Source organism: Lycium barbarum, chromosome 1, assembly GCF_019175385.1.
Source record: "Lycium barbarum isolate Lr01 chromosome 1, ASM1917538v2, whole genome shotgun sequence".
Classification (NCBI taxonomy): domain Eukaryota; kingdom Viridiplantae; phylum Streptophyta; class Magnoliopsida; order Solanales; family Solanaceae; genus Lycium; species Lycium barbarum.
The window spans coordinates 156,806,159-156,819,759 of NC_083337.1; the positions used below are offsets into that span (position 1 = coordinate 156,806,159).

Consider the following 13,601-nt stretch of genomic DNA (forward strand, 5'->3'; position numbering starts at 1 on the left):
ATATCAAGATTTTGGTGTTAAAACTATAAGTTTAATGTATACCAATAATCAAACATGAGATAAATGTAATCCCAATTATACTGTCCTAATCCTGATAACCAAATGACCTAACATTTTTTTAATTTTTGCTCAAATTCTTGGTCTTCCATAATTTTCATCTGCCTAACTGACTAATAGGCTACAACGCAAGTCTTTTTTTCTCACTAATCTTAATTTATATCTACTCTCCCTCCCGATTTCAACTCATCAGTCATTAAAATACACCTGTCATGGTCAATTGGCTTTATTCATTTCTTTCAAAGACTTAATTTTTCTAACATGCCCATGTTCCTCTTATATATTTTCCTTCTTGAACTTGGCTAAAAAACCACAAACAAGAGGAAAATTAGTTATCTTGAAAGTGGGGTAGAAACTTCTACTTTCTGTTGTTATTTCTCCCACTAGTTATAGGTGCAAGGAAGAAACTGATGGAGGGGAAAGCAGAGGCAGTAGCAATGAAGCCAAATAATTATGAAAATCTTTCAGAACAACGAATGATGCAGGAAGCAGCAGCAACAGAAAAAGAAGAAATCCAAGTGCAATGCAATGACACAATTGCTTACCTAGAGATGAACAAAATTGAACTCATGAGAGCTCTTGTTGAAAAGCAAGATCCTTCTTCCAAGGTATAATAAAATTTTTTGCAGCATTGCATCATCTCTCTCACTCTCTTAACTATGAAAACAATCTATTTATCAAAACTAAAATGATTTCCATGTGTCCTGTTTGCAGGTAGTAGATGATTATGCCTTGAGAAGGTTTCTTCGAGCTCGGGATCTGGACATAGAGAAAGCTGCAGCAATGTTCTTGAAATACCATAAATGGAGGCAAAGCTTTGTACCAAAAGGATCCATTTCAGTGTGTGAGATACCAAACGAGATAGCACAGAACAAGATGTTCATGCAAGGTGTGGACAAACAAGGATGTCCCATTGCTGTAGTTTTTGGTGGCAGGCATATTCAAAACAAATTAGGAGGTCTTGAAGAGTTCAAACGTATGACTTGCTTCTCTTTTTTTCCTTCTAATTCCACATGGTCTGCTGCTTCATGGTCAGTGAAAATGACTTTTGAACCAGTCAATTTCTTACAGTCAAGTCTTTCTTTGATTCCTCAGGTTTTATAGTCTTCGCTCTAGACAAACTGTGTGCAAGGTACAGCATTTAAAATAATAGTAGCACTTTTTTCCTTCTACTTTTTCTCTTTTCCAAAGTCACAGGAAAACATCAGTAACAAACTCCACCATGCACGGAAGACCTGTTTTTAATTAAAAAAGAACAAGTTATTGAGTATTGAAATGTAACTGCCCAAAAAGAGCAGAATAAACACAGAGGATAAAAAGAGCTCATCATCTGCATGACTAATTTTGGGGTTTTATTTGATGATTCAGGACCTCGCCAGGAAGAGAGAAATTCACGATAATCGCAGATCTCCAAGGTTTTGGCTATTGTAACAGTGACGTTCGTGCCTATCTTGCGGCTCTATCCATCGTACAGGTTTAGTCACTAATACTGTCTAGTTATCTTATCCTCTACATTCTTCCCTATAAAATGTCATTAGATGGAGGCTTACCCTATTTTAGTCCATAACCTTAAAGACATCTACTTTGCAGGATTGCTACCCGGAAAGACTTGGCAAAGTACTTCTTGTTCATGTTCCTTACTTATTTTGCACATTATGGAAGATTTTGTATCCTTTCATAGACAACAACACCAAGAAAAAGGTGAGGTTCTAATATTTGTGTTTCACATAGAAGGTAGATGTATTAGTTCAGTCATAACTGTTGATTACAACATGTATCAAATCATCTTCACCAAACCATTTTCCATCTTTACAGATCATGTTTGTGGAAAACAAACGACTGACAGCAACCTTACTTCAAGATATTGATGAAAGCCAGCTTCCAGAGACTTATGGAGGCAAAATGCAATTAGTTCCTATACAAGACGCCTAGGCAAGTAATTGCAATAAAAGCTTCAACCTGATCAAGTTGATGGTGCTCTCAGTTTAATAGCTTTGAGGAAAAATATTACATTGCATAAGTATTACTAAACATTTAGCTTCTACATGGAGTATAAAATTGATGATATATTTTCCACCTGATCAGCGAGTTTGGTTGGCGTTCTTTTAATGAATCCACCTCATCTCCATCTATCACTTGGATATGACAAACTGGATGGCGCTCCATCTTGACTCTGCAACAAGTGAAAAAGAGTTCAATCAAATCCTTTTTACGTTTTGTAGCGGTTAAATGCATCACTATTTCCTTTTGCTTTTCTTTTGAAGCAAGATACACTACTATATAATGACATTTCCATAGATGAGTTGCTTGTAATATGTCCAAGTCCAGCAACGCAGAACCACCTTTTATTGGAGAAGCCTACAATGAAATCACTGCATCATTTGAATGTCAACTTGTATTTTGGAAACAAATGCAGTGAATTCTCCGTTACTTAATATTAAAGTAATGGGAAATAATGTTGAGAATGGGGTCCAAACAATATCTCTAACAAAAGATCAGTAAAATTCCACTTCTCACATACAATAAGCATGAATTAACTGATATGTGTGTGTTTGTGTGTATATGTATATATAAGGTTAAATTGCAACTAGATTGAAGCTTAAGAAGATTGAGAGGTCACTGCAGAAGTTCACTTCAAAATCCAAAATGTTGTAACTACCCTTGACACGTAAAAAACTCTAGTGGAAATTTGATTCGACAGTCACTTGAATTCGCCCTTTTCCTAAGAAGTAATCTTTTTCTTATATTTACTGAACATTTTCTCTGGAACAACAAAAGCCATTATCCTCACTTGTTCAAGCAACTCATAAGGTCAAAACTACTGCACTGCCTGCAATGCTGTTGCTTCTACTATGTAACTTATGTGAACTATTGGCCACTTGAGGCTGTTCTTTTTATTTTTATTTTTTACAACCAACTCAAGTCTGCTGTTTTCTCAAGGTAATTTAACTTTTTCCGCATTAGTCTTGTCCAAGTAGCCAATCTAATCCAGTTTCCACACTAGGAGAAAGATTCAAACAACTAACAAAATTTTAGTCATAAGAGATTCAAACAAATATATAACAACAGGATATTCGTGAAAGAGAGAATTTCAGACCTGAAAGACCAGAAAATAATATCAAGAACTCACCTGGATGTAATATCCAGAGAGTTCTTCTGTAGACAGGGATGTCTTATCTCAAAGCTTGGAGTTGCATCATATGGAAATAAACCTTTTTGGCACTGATTTTAACCAGATGCACTTTACTCATTACTACTCGAGGAGGTCATCATCTAAGTGGTGTGCTTGTACAAAGAGTGCAGACAGCAGATAGGATGCTAGAAACAGGCAAGACAAGAGCCACAAGAAGCTTTGAGACATAAGACATCTACTGTAAGTTATCTACTTAAGCATCAATAACCAAACTCAATTGGAACTTCAAAGAATCACTACCAGTAATCCCCACAACTACAATAACCATCTGCAAAGTGATGAAAGCGGATCCTGTCCCTCACAATGATCTCCCTATTCAACACCTTCGCTACAATTTTCATCCAAGAATGGCAATCTGGACAAGTACGAAGATTTTTTGAAACTTGAATACGAGTTCCGGGACTAGATTTTAAGATCCCATAGGCTAATGCCAATTTTTCACTGTGGTAACTCAAATTTTCCTCCTTTTCCTCATCAGAAATATCCATCAAAACTAACTCAGTTGTGGAACTAAATCCTTCCAAATTGGTTCGACGAATCAATTCCTTCAAAGTTTTATATATTAGTTCAGCTTCAGGGTGTGATCGGTCACCAGCCTTGAACTGGCGAACAACATTACCCACTTCAACCCAACTTTTCCCACTATTTTTACGAACTCCTTTCCATTTCATCACACGTCTAACTTTCTCGGCATTATCCCATTTATTCGTAGAGCAATAAATGTTTGACAGTAAGACATAATCTCCGCTACTAAGATGAGATATTTTTGTGCTAGCAACTTCACCCATCTCAGAATTTTTGTGAATTCTACAAGCACTGAGAAATGTCCTCCATATGACTGCATCAGGCTCTATTGGCATTTCCTTGATCACTTTATAAGCTTCATCGAGCAGTCCAGCCCTGCTAAGTAGATCAACCATTGTTCCATAATGCTCAAGTTGTGGTTGAATCAAATACAGACTTTTCATTAGTTGAAAATACTTTTGACCCTCTTCAACCAACCCACAATGAGTACATGATGTTAGAAGTCCAATGAAAGTAATACTGTCAGGTGAAACATTTTCTGGCCTCATCAGTGAGAAAATCTCAATTGCATCTAAAGCAAGACCATGGATTGCTAATCCATTAATCATAGCATTCCAGACAGAGACATTTGTACGCTCAACACTATCAAATATTCCTCTAGCTATCTCAATTCTTCCACATTTGGAGTACATATCAATCAAAGCAGAAGAAAGAATGTAATTTAGCTCAATCCTTCTCTCAATCATTAAGTGATGCACCCACTTAGCGTGATCAATGGCTCCAAGTCTAGCACATGCGGTAATGATAGATGCAAAAGTATATCCATCTGGTTCGACATTAGACCTCAGCATCTTTCTGAAGACACCGAGTGCCTCTTTAAACATGTCGTTTTTGACATAACCTCCAATCAGTGAGTTCCAAGTAACCAAATCCCGGAGGGGAACTTCGTTAAATATCTTCTTGGCAACATCAACTGCCCCCGTCTTCATAAAGCTAGCAATCATTAAATTAGCAGAGAGCGCATCAAGATAGCCAGTAGGAATTTCAAAAAGCAGTTGACGGGCAAGATTGAGTCTATCACAAGACACATATGACACTACCATCAAAGAAATAAGAGAAGGATACATTCCATAACCAAGTTTAATGATATTAGCATGTGTAGCAGCTGTAGTTCTCAAATTTGGTGACATTTGACATGCTTCAAGAATGCATACGAGCCTGTGATAATCTGCAAGATACCATGAAGGAGATAGTAACCTTTAAGCAGAAAGTTTTGATTTTTAGTACAGAAATAGCCAGTTACCCAAAGGAAGAAACAAAAGACTCAATTTTTTCTATTCACATTTTAGAATAGATAAGCAGAAAAAAGGGATGGAAGAGGCTTGTAAATTTCTAAAACCAGAAAAAATTTCAGCTTATGTGAGTTCTCGCAGTATGACCAGTTTCACTTCTTGAAAAAGGATGAGACTAGCAATATAATACTCCCAATTTATGTGAGATCTTTCTTTTTTAATTATTCCCAAAAGATGACAACACGGTTGATAACAATTTGACTTTGAACTTCCCGTTTGACTATTAATTAGATGATTTATAGCTACATAAGTATCTATGACTTGTATTAGAGTACAAGTTTAAAAAGTTCACCTTTCATTCTTAATCTTCATGCCCAGTCACATAAACTGAGACAGATAAGAGTAATAATTTATAAATTATCTGAATATTGAACAGAGAAAATAGAGATTATTCATACAACCAATCCAACTAGTTTGGAATAAAAAAAGTGTTTGTGTGTAATTCACTGGAACCAACTTTGCTATTTATTAGACAGTAAAAATATAGATATGAAAGTTAAAGAGGCAAGGGCGATAAAAAATAATTAAAAAAAAAAAAAAACCTAGTGAATAATGGGATTGTGTTGGAGATAATGAGAGATGTGCCCCTGTGCTTAATGTAGCCCTGAGATTTTGACGCCACGGTGAAAATAAGGAACAAGAAGAGTAATAATAATAATAGTAACATAGTTTCCTCTGACTGCCGGCAATTCTGAACATCCTTTCAATTTGTTTATGACTGCATTTTCATTGCCACAAGTTCATTTTGGTTCTGTAATTTCTCCATTGAACAGAATTTCAAGTGGTTGCTCCATTGTTAATGGATGCTCTTAACAGGCCCATGCTTGTTTTTGGGTTTTGGTTTGGGGGATAGTCTTTAACTTTTGTCCCTCAAATTGCTGGTATTTCATTTTCGTTCTTCGTCTAAAATATCTCAAAATTTGGGTTAGACTCCAAAACTAGATGCTAATTATGTCGAGCAAAATCTAAATTTATACCTTTTTTTAAATTATGTTGAATGTTGAAGATTTTGTCTTGTCTGACATGAGTTTTGCCTGGTATAAATTATAGGATGTTATGATACATATGCCTCCGAAACTAAATGCTAACTATGTCGCGCTAAGAGTGTTGAAGGGAAAAAATTAAAGACCCCAAATTTGAACGGAAAAAATTAAAGACCACCCCAGAACACGCACATATGCGAAAATCCCGTTACTTTTTGGACGGTGGCTATACTCTGTAAAAAAATCCAAAATAAATTGCACGTAAAGGAAATGGGCCTTATTTATTTTTGGTACTTCGAGCTATTGGGCTTCATGCAAAAATTGTGAGTTTCTCTTTATGGCCCTAATTTTTTTTCAGCTTATGGCCCTCATTCTTGACACCGCCTCCAAAATCTGAAGGCTGGCTTAGTTGCCAAGCCAACCATTTTGTGCAAAAAAGGCTTCTTCCTTTTCTTTTTCTTTTTGGTTTTTCCCCTCTCTTTTTTGCCTTGTCCCAATACAGCTCGTCTCTCTCCTCTGCTTATACCAACCATCACCGGCTGCCCTAAATTAACCCTCGCCTTAACAAAGGTCATTATTGTAATTTTCTTGTTTCTTGTTTCTTGCAACAAAGTTTAGTTTTACATGATGCAAATTGTTGTTTCCATTCATTCTCATTCTTGTTATGTAATGATTTCCCCCCTTCTTTTACATGTTTTTAACTGTGCTCAATCTTTTATTTAGTTTTGTGTTGGTTAAAAAAAAAAAAAAACCTTTTTTATTTAGCTTTATGTGGGTAAAAATCCCATTTTTATTTAGCTTTATGTTGGTAAAAATCCCATTTTTATTCAGTTCTAATTTTATTCTGAAAAAGAAACTAGGGCATGCTGCCTTTTTATTCGCTTTTTGTATTTGTGCTATTAGGTTTTCATAATTTAAGAAAGACAAAATTGTATTTTTGCTACCTTGTTTTAGGTCGTATAGTTTTTGTGCATTTAATACCTAGAGCCCGTTTGGATTGGCTTATAAGTTGCTTATAAGCTGTTTTCAGTTTTTTTTGAGTGTTTGGCTGGCCAGCTTAAATTCATTTTGTGCTTAAAATAAGCTCAAAAATATAATTGGACCCATTTGACTTAAAAAAATAAGTTAGACTACCCAACTTATTTTTTTTAGCTTATAAGCTGTTTGCAGCTTATAGGCATAAGCCCATCCAAACAGGCTCCTAATCTTAACATTTACATAGTACATTATCTTAAAGGTGCTAACTTTTGGATGGGAAAAATTCATGCCTCTTGAGGATGTTAGTCTTTTTAGGTTTAAAGACTGTTTTTGTTTGTTAATTTATTGTGAATAAAACTCATTAATTGACATTAAACCTTTAATATATTATAATTGGAAAAGAAAAAAAGTACCAAACAGTATGGCCTCTAGAACTAGGTAGCAAAAGCATGCGATTTTGCCTAGTAAGAAATGTATCCAGCACGTTATTCTAGTTTCTTTCTCACTGGGCCTTAACAAAAAGGTTCTTTTATTTTCTTAGCGAGTACATGTATAACGAGACTTATGATAGTTGTTTTAGCTTGTATAGCAAAGTTCATGTTTTTAACCTCTTTAAATGTAGATGTAAACAGATTTTCCTGTTTCCGTACTATATTTAACTTTTGATTAAAGATTTATTCAAAGATGCTTGGTCTTATTGTAGGTTACTTGATTCAAATTGTGTTAGTGCTGCTACACCAGATTGGATACTTATATTCCTGATTTCCGTAATGGTAAGTACAATATCAAACTTGCCTCCAATATTTTCCTTCAGATAGTCGTGTCTAATTTGCTTTATCTTATTTTTTGACCCCTTGTCTGATCCTAGCTATAGTTTGTTTAAACTGTCCTGTGTGAAGTGAATTTTTCTTTTTGTGGGTAATCTTGAAGCTGATTGCTTGTCTTACTTGATTCAGTTGTTCTTTTTGAAATTGGTAACTGTACTTGATTCAGTTGTTCTTTCTTTCTTGATTTGGATGGAATCTGGCAATTTGATGCCTTACGCACTGCCACTTCATTCCAATGAATGGTAATTGAAAGCCCAGAAAGTCATCTTGTGGAAGTGAATCTGAATTTATTTGGTACATACATAAGCCTATTTATGGGTGTATTTTTTTTTTTTTTTTTAAAAGAATGACAAAAGAAGAATTAGGAGTACTAGTCTTCCTCCTCCATCACACTTTCGCGTTTTCGTTTTCCCCTTTTTTGTGTTAGAATCTATATGAGACCAACCAGTTTGGACTTGAGATTTGCTGAAACAAGACGACATAGAATTCGAGGAACACACTGTATTCACATATGGCTGGAGACAACGGGGGGTTGCGCAAGGAAACAAGCTTGTGTAAGAGCTCCAATATCTTTAGTGAGGGTCCATTATCAAAGGGAGAGAACCCTTGAGAAGAAACAAACAAAAATACATATGGCAAAAGCTGTTATATCATAATTTTGGAGACCGAGAACTCTCATTTATGGTGCCAAACGACTTCTAACAATCTTTAGTTTATCTTCTTGATAAAGAAAACAACGAGAACAATGATTAGAACTCAGATCGAAACTCTTAAGTGCTTGACATATAATTAGCAACAGATCAAAAACATGCTTAAGTGCTTGACATGTATAATTAACTTTATAGGAAAAATGGAACGATGGCGTGACTAAGCATGTCACTTCCGGTCTTAAGACACCGAAATTGATTGTAAGAAAATAAATTAGATGGAGATTGATTCAGGTGAGGGAAGGAAAAAGGAATGACTGTTACAGGAGGAAGAGCGGAAAAGAGATGGACCGATATATGGCGAAGGCGGCTGTAGGTTTCTTTAATTCGAAGAGAGATTTTGTACTTGTCTTAACATTCTATATTTTTGTAGTATTACCAACAACACCACATACACCTTGGTCCCAAACAAGTTAAGTCAGGTATATAAATCCTTACCTATTATGTTTTGCCATTTAAAATAATCTCTGGCTAACATTTTTGTCAGTACTACCAAAGTCCCTTGTTAATTTTAGGAAATTCAAACCTTAATTTACAATTTATGTAAACAAGTCCAAGTTTCCCATGAATATGTTAGCCTAAACCTAAAACCTTAAACTATGTGTATTGGTTGCATTGCTTTGCCTATAACAGTATAACGTTGGTAAAGTCTACCGTGAATGCAATGTGTTCATTCTGGTAAGGGGACTTGAAACACATCTAGCGGTGGTAGGAAGCTTCTCAATAGAACTCATGTGAGGGTGCTGGACTTTTGATTTGGTGCTTAAATTGTTTTTTTTTTTTACATGGTTTGAGGCTGTGAGCAAATGTGCTCAGTGTTATCAAAGGTGCACTTAAAGCGCGCTTAAGCCTTAAAGCGAGGCTCAAAACATGATGAGCGCTTCGCCTTGCTTTATGTGCGCTTCAGTGTCATTATCAAGGCTCTAACACATACTTTTCCTTGCTAATGAGCCTCTCTTGAAGAGGTGACGCTAGATAATTGATATTTGACTTTATCATAATGTTTTTACAATTTCTTTCTCCATATATTTGTTAGTCATGCTTATTATTATTAGTCTTGGACACTCTCTGTCTCTCTCTCTGTCTCTCTCTCTCTCTCTCTCTATATATATATATATATATATATTTATTTTTGCACCATTGCACCTTTTTTCATTAAAGTCCACACTTTATTTGCGCTTTGCGCTTAAAGCCCTAGCTGACCTTAGAGCTTTTTTGCACTTTTCACTTTTGCTAACAGTGCAGTGATAAGACACATCCAAATGTTTGTAGCATTTTCCTCTGGCATGGATGTTGTGTTACTCTGGAGAGTGTCTATGTCTATCTTCAATCAAGAGGGAGATCTAGGTTGAGTTTTCTAATGCACGAGTGCTTCTGAACCACCAAATTAGGAATTCGGCTGTGTGTTGTCATTCTTTACTTTTTATTTTCGTTTTTTTTTTTAAATTCATCTTTCTGGTTTGTTGTATTTTTTTACAGGGTTTGTTGATTTATTATGTAAATGACGTAATCGACCTCGCTTGGCAGAATAAAAATTAAGAAGTTACCATTGGATGGATTCAGTAGTCTAGGTAGACAGGTGTATACATGCAGAAAGTTCAAATGTATAGACTTATTCTTCCAGGACAAAAATGCAACTTATAGGTAAAGGCTGTCTGATGTGATTTGGCCTTATCCTACAAAGACTTTGGAATTCACTGGTCCTTAAGTATGATACTACGATGATTGGAACTGTTCTTGGAACCGTCAGGATAGACCTAAAATCACGTCAAAGGTTGTAGTCTCAAAAGATCTATAGAGTTTTAGATAAGAAACACAATGAAAGTAAAAGATCCATACAAGCAATACCAAGTACCATCTAGTTGGGATTAAGGTCTAGCGGTTATTGGTGCTTTTGCATTAAGTTAGATTCTTGCTTGGGTTGTTTTTAGCTGAACAAGCGATTGGTATATCACTGTAGAGATGGGTGGGAGATGCAGAGAACTTCTCATTTTAGAGAATTCCTTATTTATCTAAAAAGACAAATTAGTGTGTGTTGGAATGATATAAAGCATAATAGAGCAGAATGGATATAGAGGATTATATAGCTAGACTATAGCCGAGTCCAACTAGTTTGGATCTTAGGTGTACTGTAGTTATTGTTGTATGAACTCACTCTATGTTTTAGTATAGAACGAGCCTAGAGAAACTGAAATATACATCGAAATAAGTGACATTAAATTCATTCCATCCCGCCAGCACTGCCACCCCCCAAAAAGAGAGAGATTGACCTAGATCAGTGTTATTAAAAGTGGTCGCTTCAGCGCTTTCCTGAAGCGAAGCGAGGCGTTGATTATAGAAAGGATATGCTGAATGTGGACTTAAGGCAGAATTTTTGAGATGAAGCGATTATGATTATCTTCTTGATAAAAGAAATTGCTTCATATTTTGGTATACTTCTTGTGTACGGGTTAGTTAATGCCCTTTTTGTCAATAATATTCTTACTTCATAAAAAAAAAGTCGCTTCATATTTTAATACAAGATGGATGCATTTGACTACTACCTGTTGCTTTGTTGCTTTGTTCTTCTTGATATTCTGCGGTCGCTATTTTCTTTTAATCCTGCTTTGATTTCCCTTTTTTAAGCCAAGGGTCTATCGGAAACAGCCTCTACCTCACAAAGGTTGGGGTAAGGTCTGCGTACATCCTACCCTCCCCAGTTCCCACGAGTATGTTGTTATTGTTGTATGGATGCATTTGACTGGTGCTTGCTAATGCAAATAAGCAAGCCTTTTTTGAATTTGTTTTATGACCGCGGCGTTCGTGCTAGGTTGTGCGCACCTCGACTAATTCAACGGGTAGCTGCTACCTCCCACCATTAAATATAACATATCTATCTTCTTTAGGCATCTCATTTAAAGAATTCAAGATATAGCCCAAGCTGCTTATCAAAATAAGCTCCTTTTTAGCCTGCAAAATCTACCAGAAAATGACATAGGTTTTCAGATTTGTGGTTCTTTGGAAAGCCCAGCAGAAACTAGTCTAGACACAGCCGTAGATTTTTCATATATTCGTCCTTTCTTGTTTAATTATTATAGTATCTAGAGAATTTATTTTTATTCAAAGGCTGCTTGTCACTTTAGCGCCTCTCATGACTTCTCATTGCAGGCTTCGAGAATCCTTGCAAACTTGATTGTTATGGGTTCTGGAATAATGGTAAGGGCTTTTGCCCAGGCATATCGCCAAGCTATTGCAAGTAAGTTTTCATTGTCATATGCCCCTCTAATCCTATTCCAATAGAAAATTTGGCTTTTTAACTATAGGTGGTTTAATGGATGAAAATGGATTTTTTTTTAATCCCGATCCATGTCGTAACATTATTTTAAATCCATTCAATTTGAATTGGTATTTTCTCCATCACAATTATTGTGAAGAGACATCTCTAATTGGATTTCCTTATCTTTCTTCTTCAAATTACGAGAAGAGATTTGGGGAGAGTGGATAGGGAATAATTCATCAATGACGAATAAAAAAGAATTCTATGCAATTCTGAAAGGGGGAAAGATCCCTCGGATAGAATCGTTCGATTATTTCGATTATATTGACGATTTCAAAAAATTTCTTTTTGTTTTTTTGGGGGTTTGGGGGAAGATTGGCTCTAGTAGCTTTTCTATGGCACTTTTGAAACAGAGGCACAATTTTACTTGAGGAGATGTGTAAATGTGAATCATCCTCCATGTAATGTTGCGACAAAACCCTTTTTATTCCTGCAAGATACAAAGCCCTTAGATTGGAAAACAAATAGTCCTTCAAGTGACAAGCCCTAGAGTCTTGAGACAATAGATAAAGTATGTGATAGGTTATGACATTAGTTAACGTGCTTGAAGCTTGGCATCTATATCCCTTGCAACCTTGCTTGGGTTGATGATCAAATCATGCTTTGTTAATTGTAGACGCGTCAAAAAATGGTGTTGCGCAAGAAGCAGTACAGAACATTAAAAGAGCAAGCAAAAATATGACCGAGTCGGAGGCTAGGCAAATTCTTGGGGTTGCAGAGCATTCATCATGGGAAGAAGTGTTGCAGGTTTGTCTTTGGTGCTTTTGCGCGATTGTTTTCCCCATGGTTTTTAATGCATTGACACTTGAAGCGTTTAATACGTTTCTTCATCATGCCTTGCAGAAATATGATAACTTGTTTGAAAGTAATGCTAAAAATGGAAGTTTTTATCTTCAATCAAAAGTTCATAGAGCGAAGGAATGTTTAGAATCACTTCACCAAAGTAAAGCAGAGGGCCCAAATTAGTTCTTTGGAGTTCCCCCAGCATTGCTGCCAGACATTCATTCTGGGTTCATTTTAGGAGTATTTGAGCAGAAGAGAATTGCGGCTGAGCACCAGATGTTTCCTGCAATGTTACATATGTATTCGATCCTTAGTTTTGGTAATTATGGCCCGTGGGAGAGAAGCATTTTAATTTATCATTGGTGTAGTTAGCATGACTCTGATTTTGCTTAGAAGCGCGCTTCATGCGTTTGGTTCCCGCAGTTTGACGGAAGAGTAGCGTGAAGTCAAAAATTTGGAATGCAAATTGCAATCTCCATGTCTTACGAAATGAAATAAATTTGTGTGTAATTCGGCTGTGCTGTATAATTTTCTTCAGGCTGGGAAGTGGGAACTCCTCCACAGGCATAACTTCAATGCTCCCTCGTTACATTTTGTTTGTCATTCTTTACTTGATTCGAAGTTTAATAAAGAAAGGAAGCTTTTTAAAACTATGATCTTCTAAGTATTCAATAATATCTGTGTGCTATTACATTTTTGAAATTTGTGGTCTTAAACTGCTATGACATTATGAAAGGTTTTTCGTTAAGAAGATACTGAAATGAACTCTTCTCTTTGGAAAGGAAACAGCGTCAAACAAACGGAATAGGAAATGAATTGAAAGGAGTAGTATTTTTCTTTTTTTTGGTCTGTATGTCAATTATCTGTCTGATACAGATGC

General features: G+C 35.9%; 3 protein-coding genes across 12 annotated transcripts; 2 read left to right on the plus strand and 1 right to left on the minus strand.

The window, feature by feature from the left end:
- Positions 1-467: 467 nt before the first annotated feature.
- LOC132599459 (uncharacterized) lies at positions 468-2,443 on the plus strand. Its single transcript, XM_060312834.1, has 6 exons — positions 468-665; positions 772-1,033; positions 1,153-1,189; positions 1,426-1,531; positions 1,648-1,758; positions 1,873-2,443. Exons 1-6 carry the CDS (start codon positions 468-470, stop codon positions 1,987-1,989), a joined length of 831 nt encoding a protein of 276 aa, XP_060168817.1. The 3' UTR covers positions 1,990-2,443.
- Positions 610-5,933, minus strand: LOC132599402 (pentatricopeptide repeat-containing protein At5g50990). Of its 10 annotated transcripts, XM_060312815.1 has the most exons (5): positions 5,670-5,933; positions 3,188-5,003; positions 2,335-2,415; positions 2,135-2,230; positions 610-1,292 (listed from the first exon to the last, which is right to left on the minus strand). In XM_060312815.1, the coding sequence occupies exons 1-2, from the start codon at positions 5,824-5,826 to the stop codon at positions 3,487-3,489; spliced, it is 1,674 nt and encodes a 557-aa protein (XP_060168798.1). In that variant the 5' UTR covers positions 5,827-5,933; the 3' UTR covers positions 610-1,292; positions 2,135-2,230; positions 2,335-2,415; positions 3,188-3,486. The 10 variants fall into 10 exon arrangements, with proteins under 10 accessions (XP_060168798.1, XP_060168803.1, XP_060168757.1 ...); XM_060312820.1 differs by lacking the exon at positions 2,335-2,415; XM_060312774.1 differs by having other exon boundaries at positions 2,135-2,415.
- A 571-nt stretch (positions 5,934-6,504) lies between these two features.
- On the plus strand, positions 6,505-13,374 carry LOC132599468 (mitochondrial import inner membrane translocase subunit PAM16 like 2-like). The gene is made up of 5 exons (XM_060312840.1): positions 6,505-6,680; positions 7,792-7,861; positions 11,770-11,857; positions 12,555-12,685; positions 12,782-13,374. Exons 2-5 carry the CDS (start codon positions 7,859-7,861, stop codon positions 12,902-12,904), a joined length of 345 nt encoding a protein of 114 aa, XP_060168823.1. The 5' UTR covers positions 6,505-6,680; positions 7,792-7,858; the 3' UTR covers positions 12,905-13,374.
- Positions 13,375-13,601: the final 227 nt, after the last annotated feature.

Excerpts from the sequence above, each read along its gene's own strand:
- LOC132599402 (XM_060312820.1), bottom strand. The coding sequence starts at position 5,826 with ATGTTCAGAATTGCCGGCAGTCAGAGGAAACTATGTTACTATTATTAT. Across the intron at positions 5,004-5,669 it reads ACAATCCCATTATTCACTAG|ATTATCACAGGCTCGTATGC; the intron begins GTTTTTTTTTTT and ends GGTATCTTGCAG.
- LOC132599459 (XM_060312834.1), top strand. The coding sequence starts at position 468 with ATGGAGGGGAAAGCAGAGGCAGTAGCAATGAAGCCAAATAATTATGAA. Across the intron at positions 666-771 it reads AGCAAGATCCTTCTTCCAAG|GTAGTAGATGATTATGCCTT; the intron begins GTATAATAAAAT and ends TCCTGTTTGCAG. Across the intron at positions 1,759-1,872 it reads ACAACAACACCAAGAAAAAG|ATCATGTTTGTGGAAAACAA; the intron begins GTGAGGTTCTAA and ends CCATCTTTACAG.
- LOC132599468 (XM_060312840.1), top strand. Across the intron at positions 11,858-12,554 it reads ATATCGCCAAGCTATTGCAA|ACGCGTCAAAAAATGGTGTT; the intron begins GTAAGTTTTCAT and ends TGTTAATTGTAG. Across the intron at positions 12,686-12,781 it reads CATGGGAAGAAGTGTTGCAG|AAATATGATAACTTGTTTGA; the intron begins GTTTGTCTTTGG and ends CATGCCTTGCAG.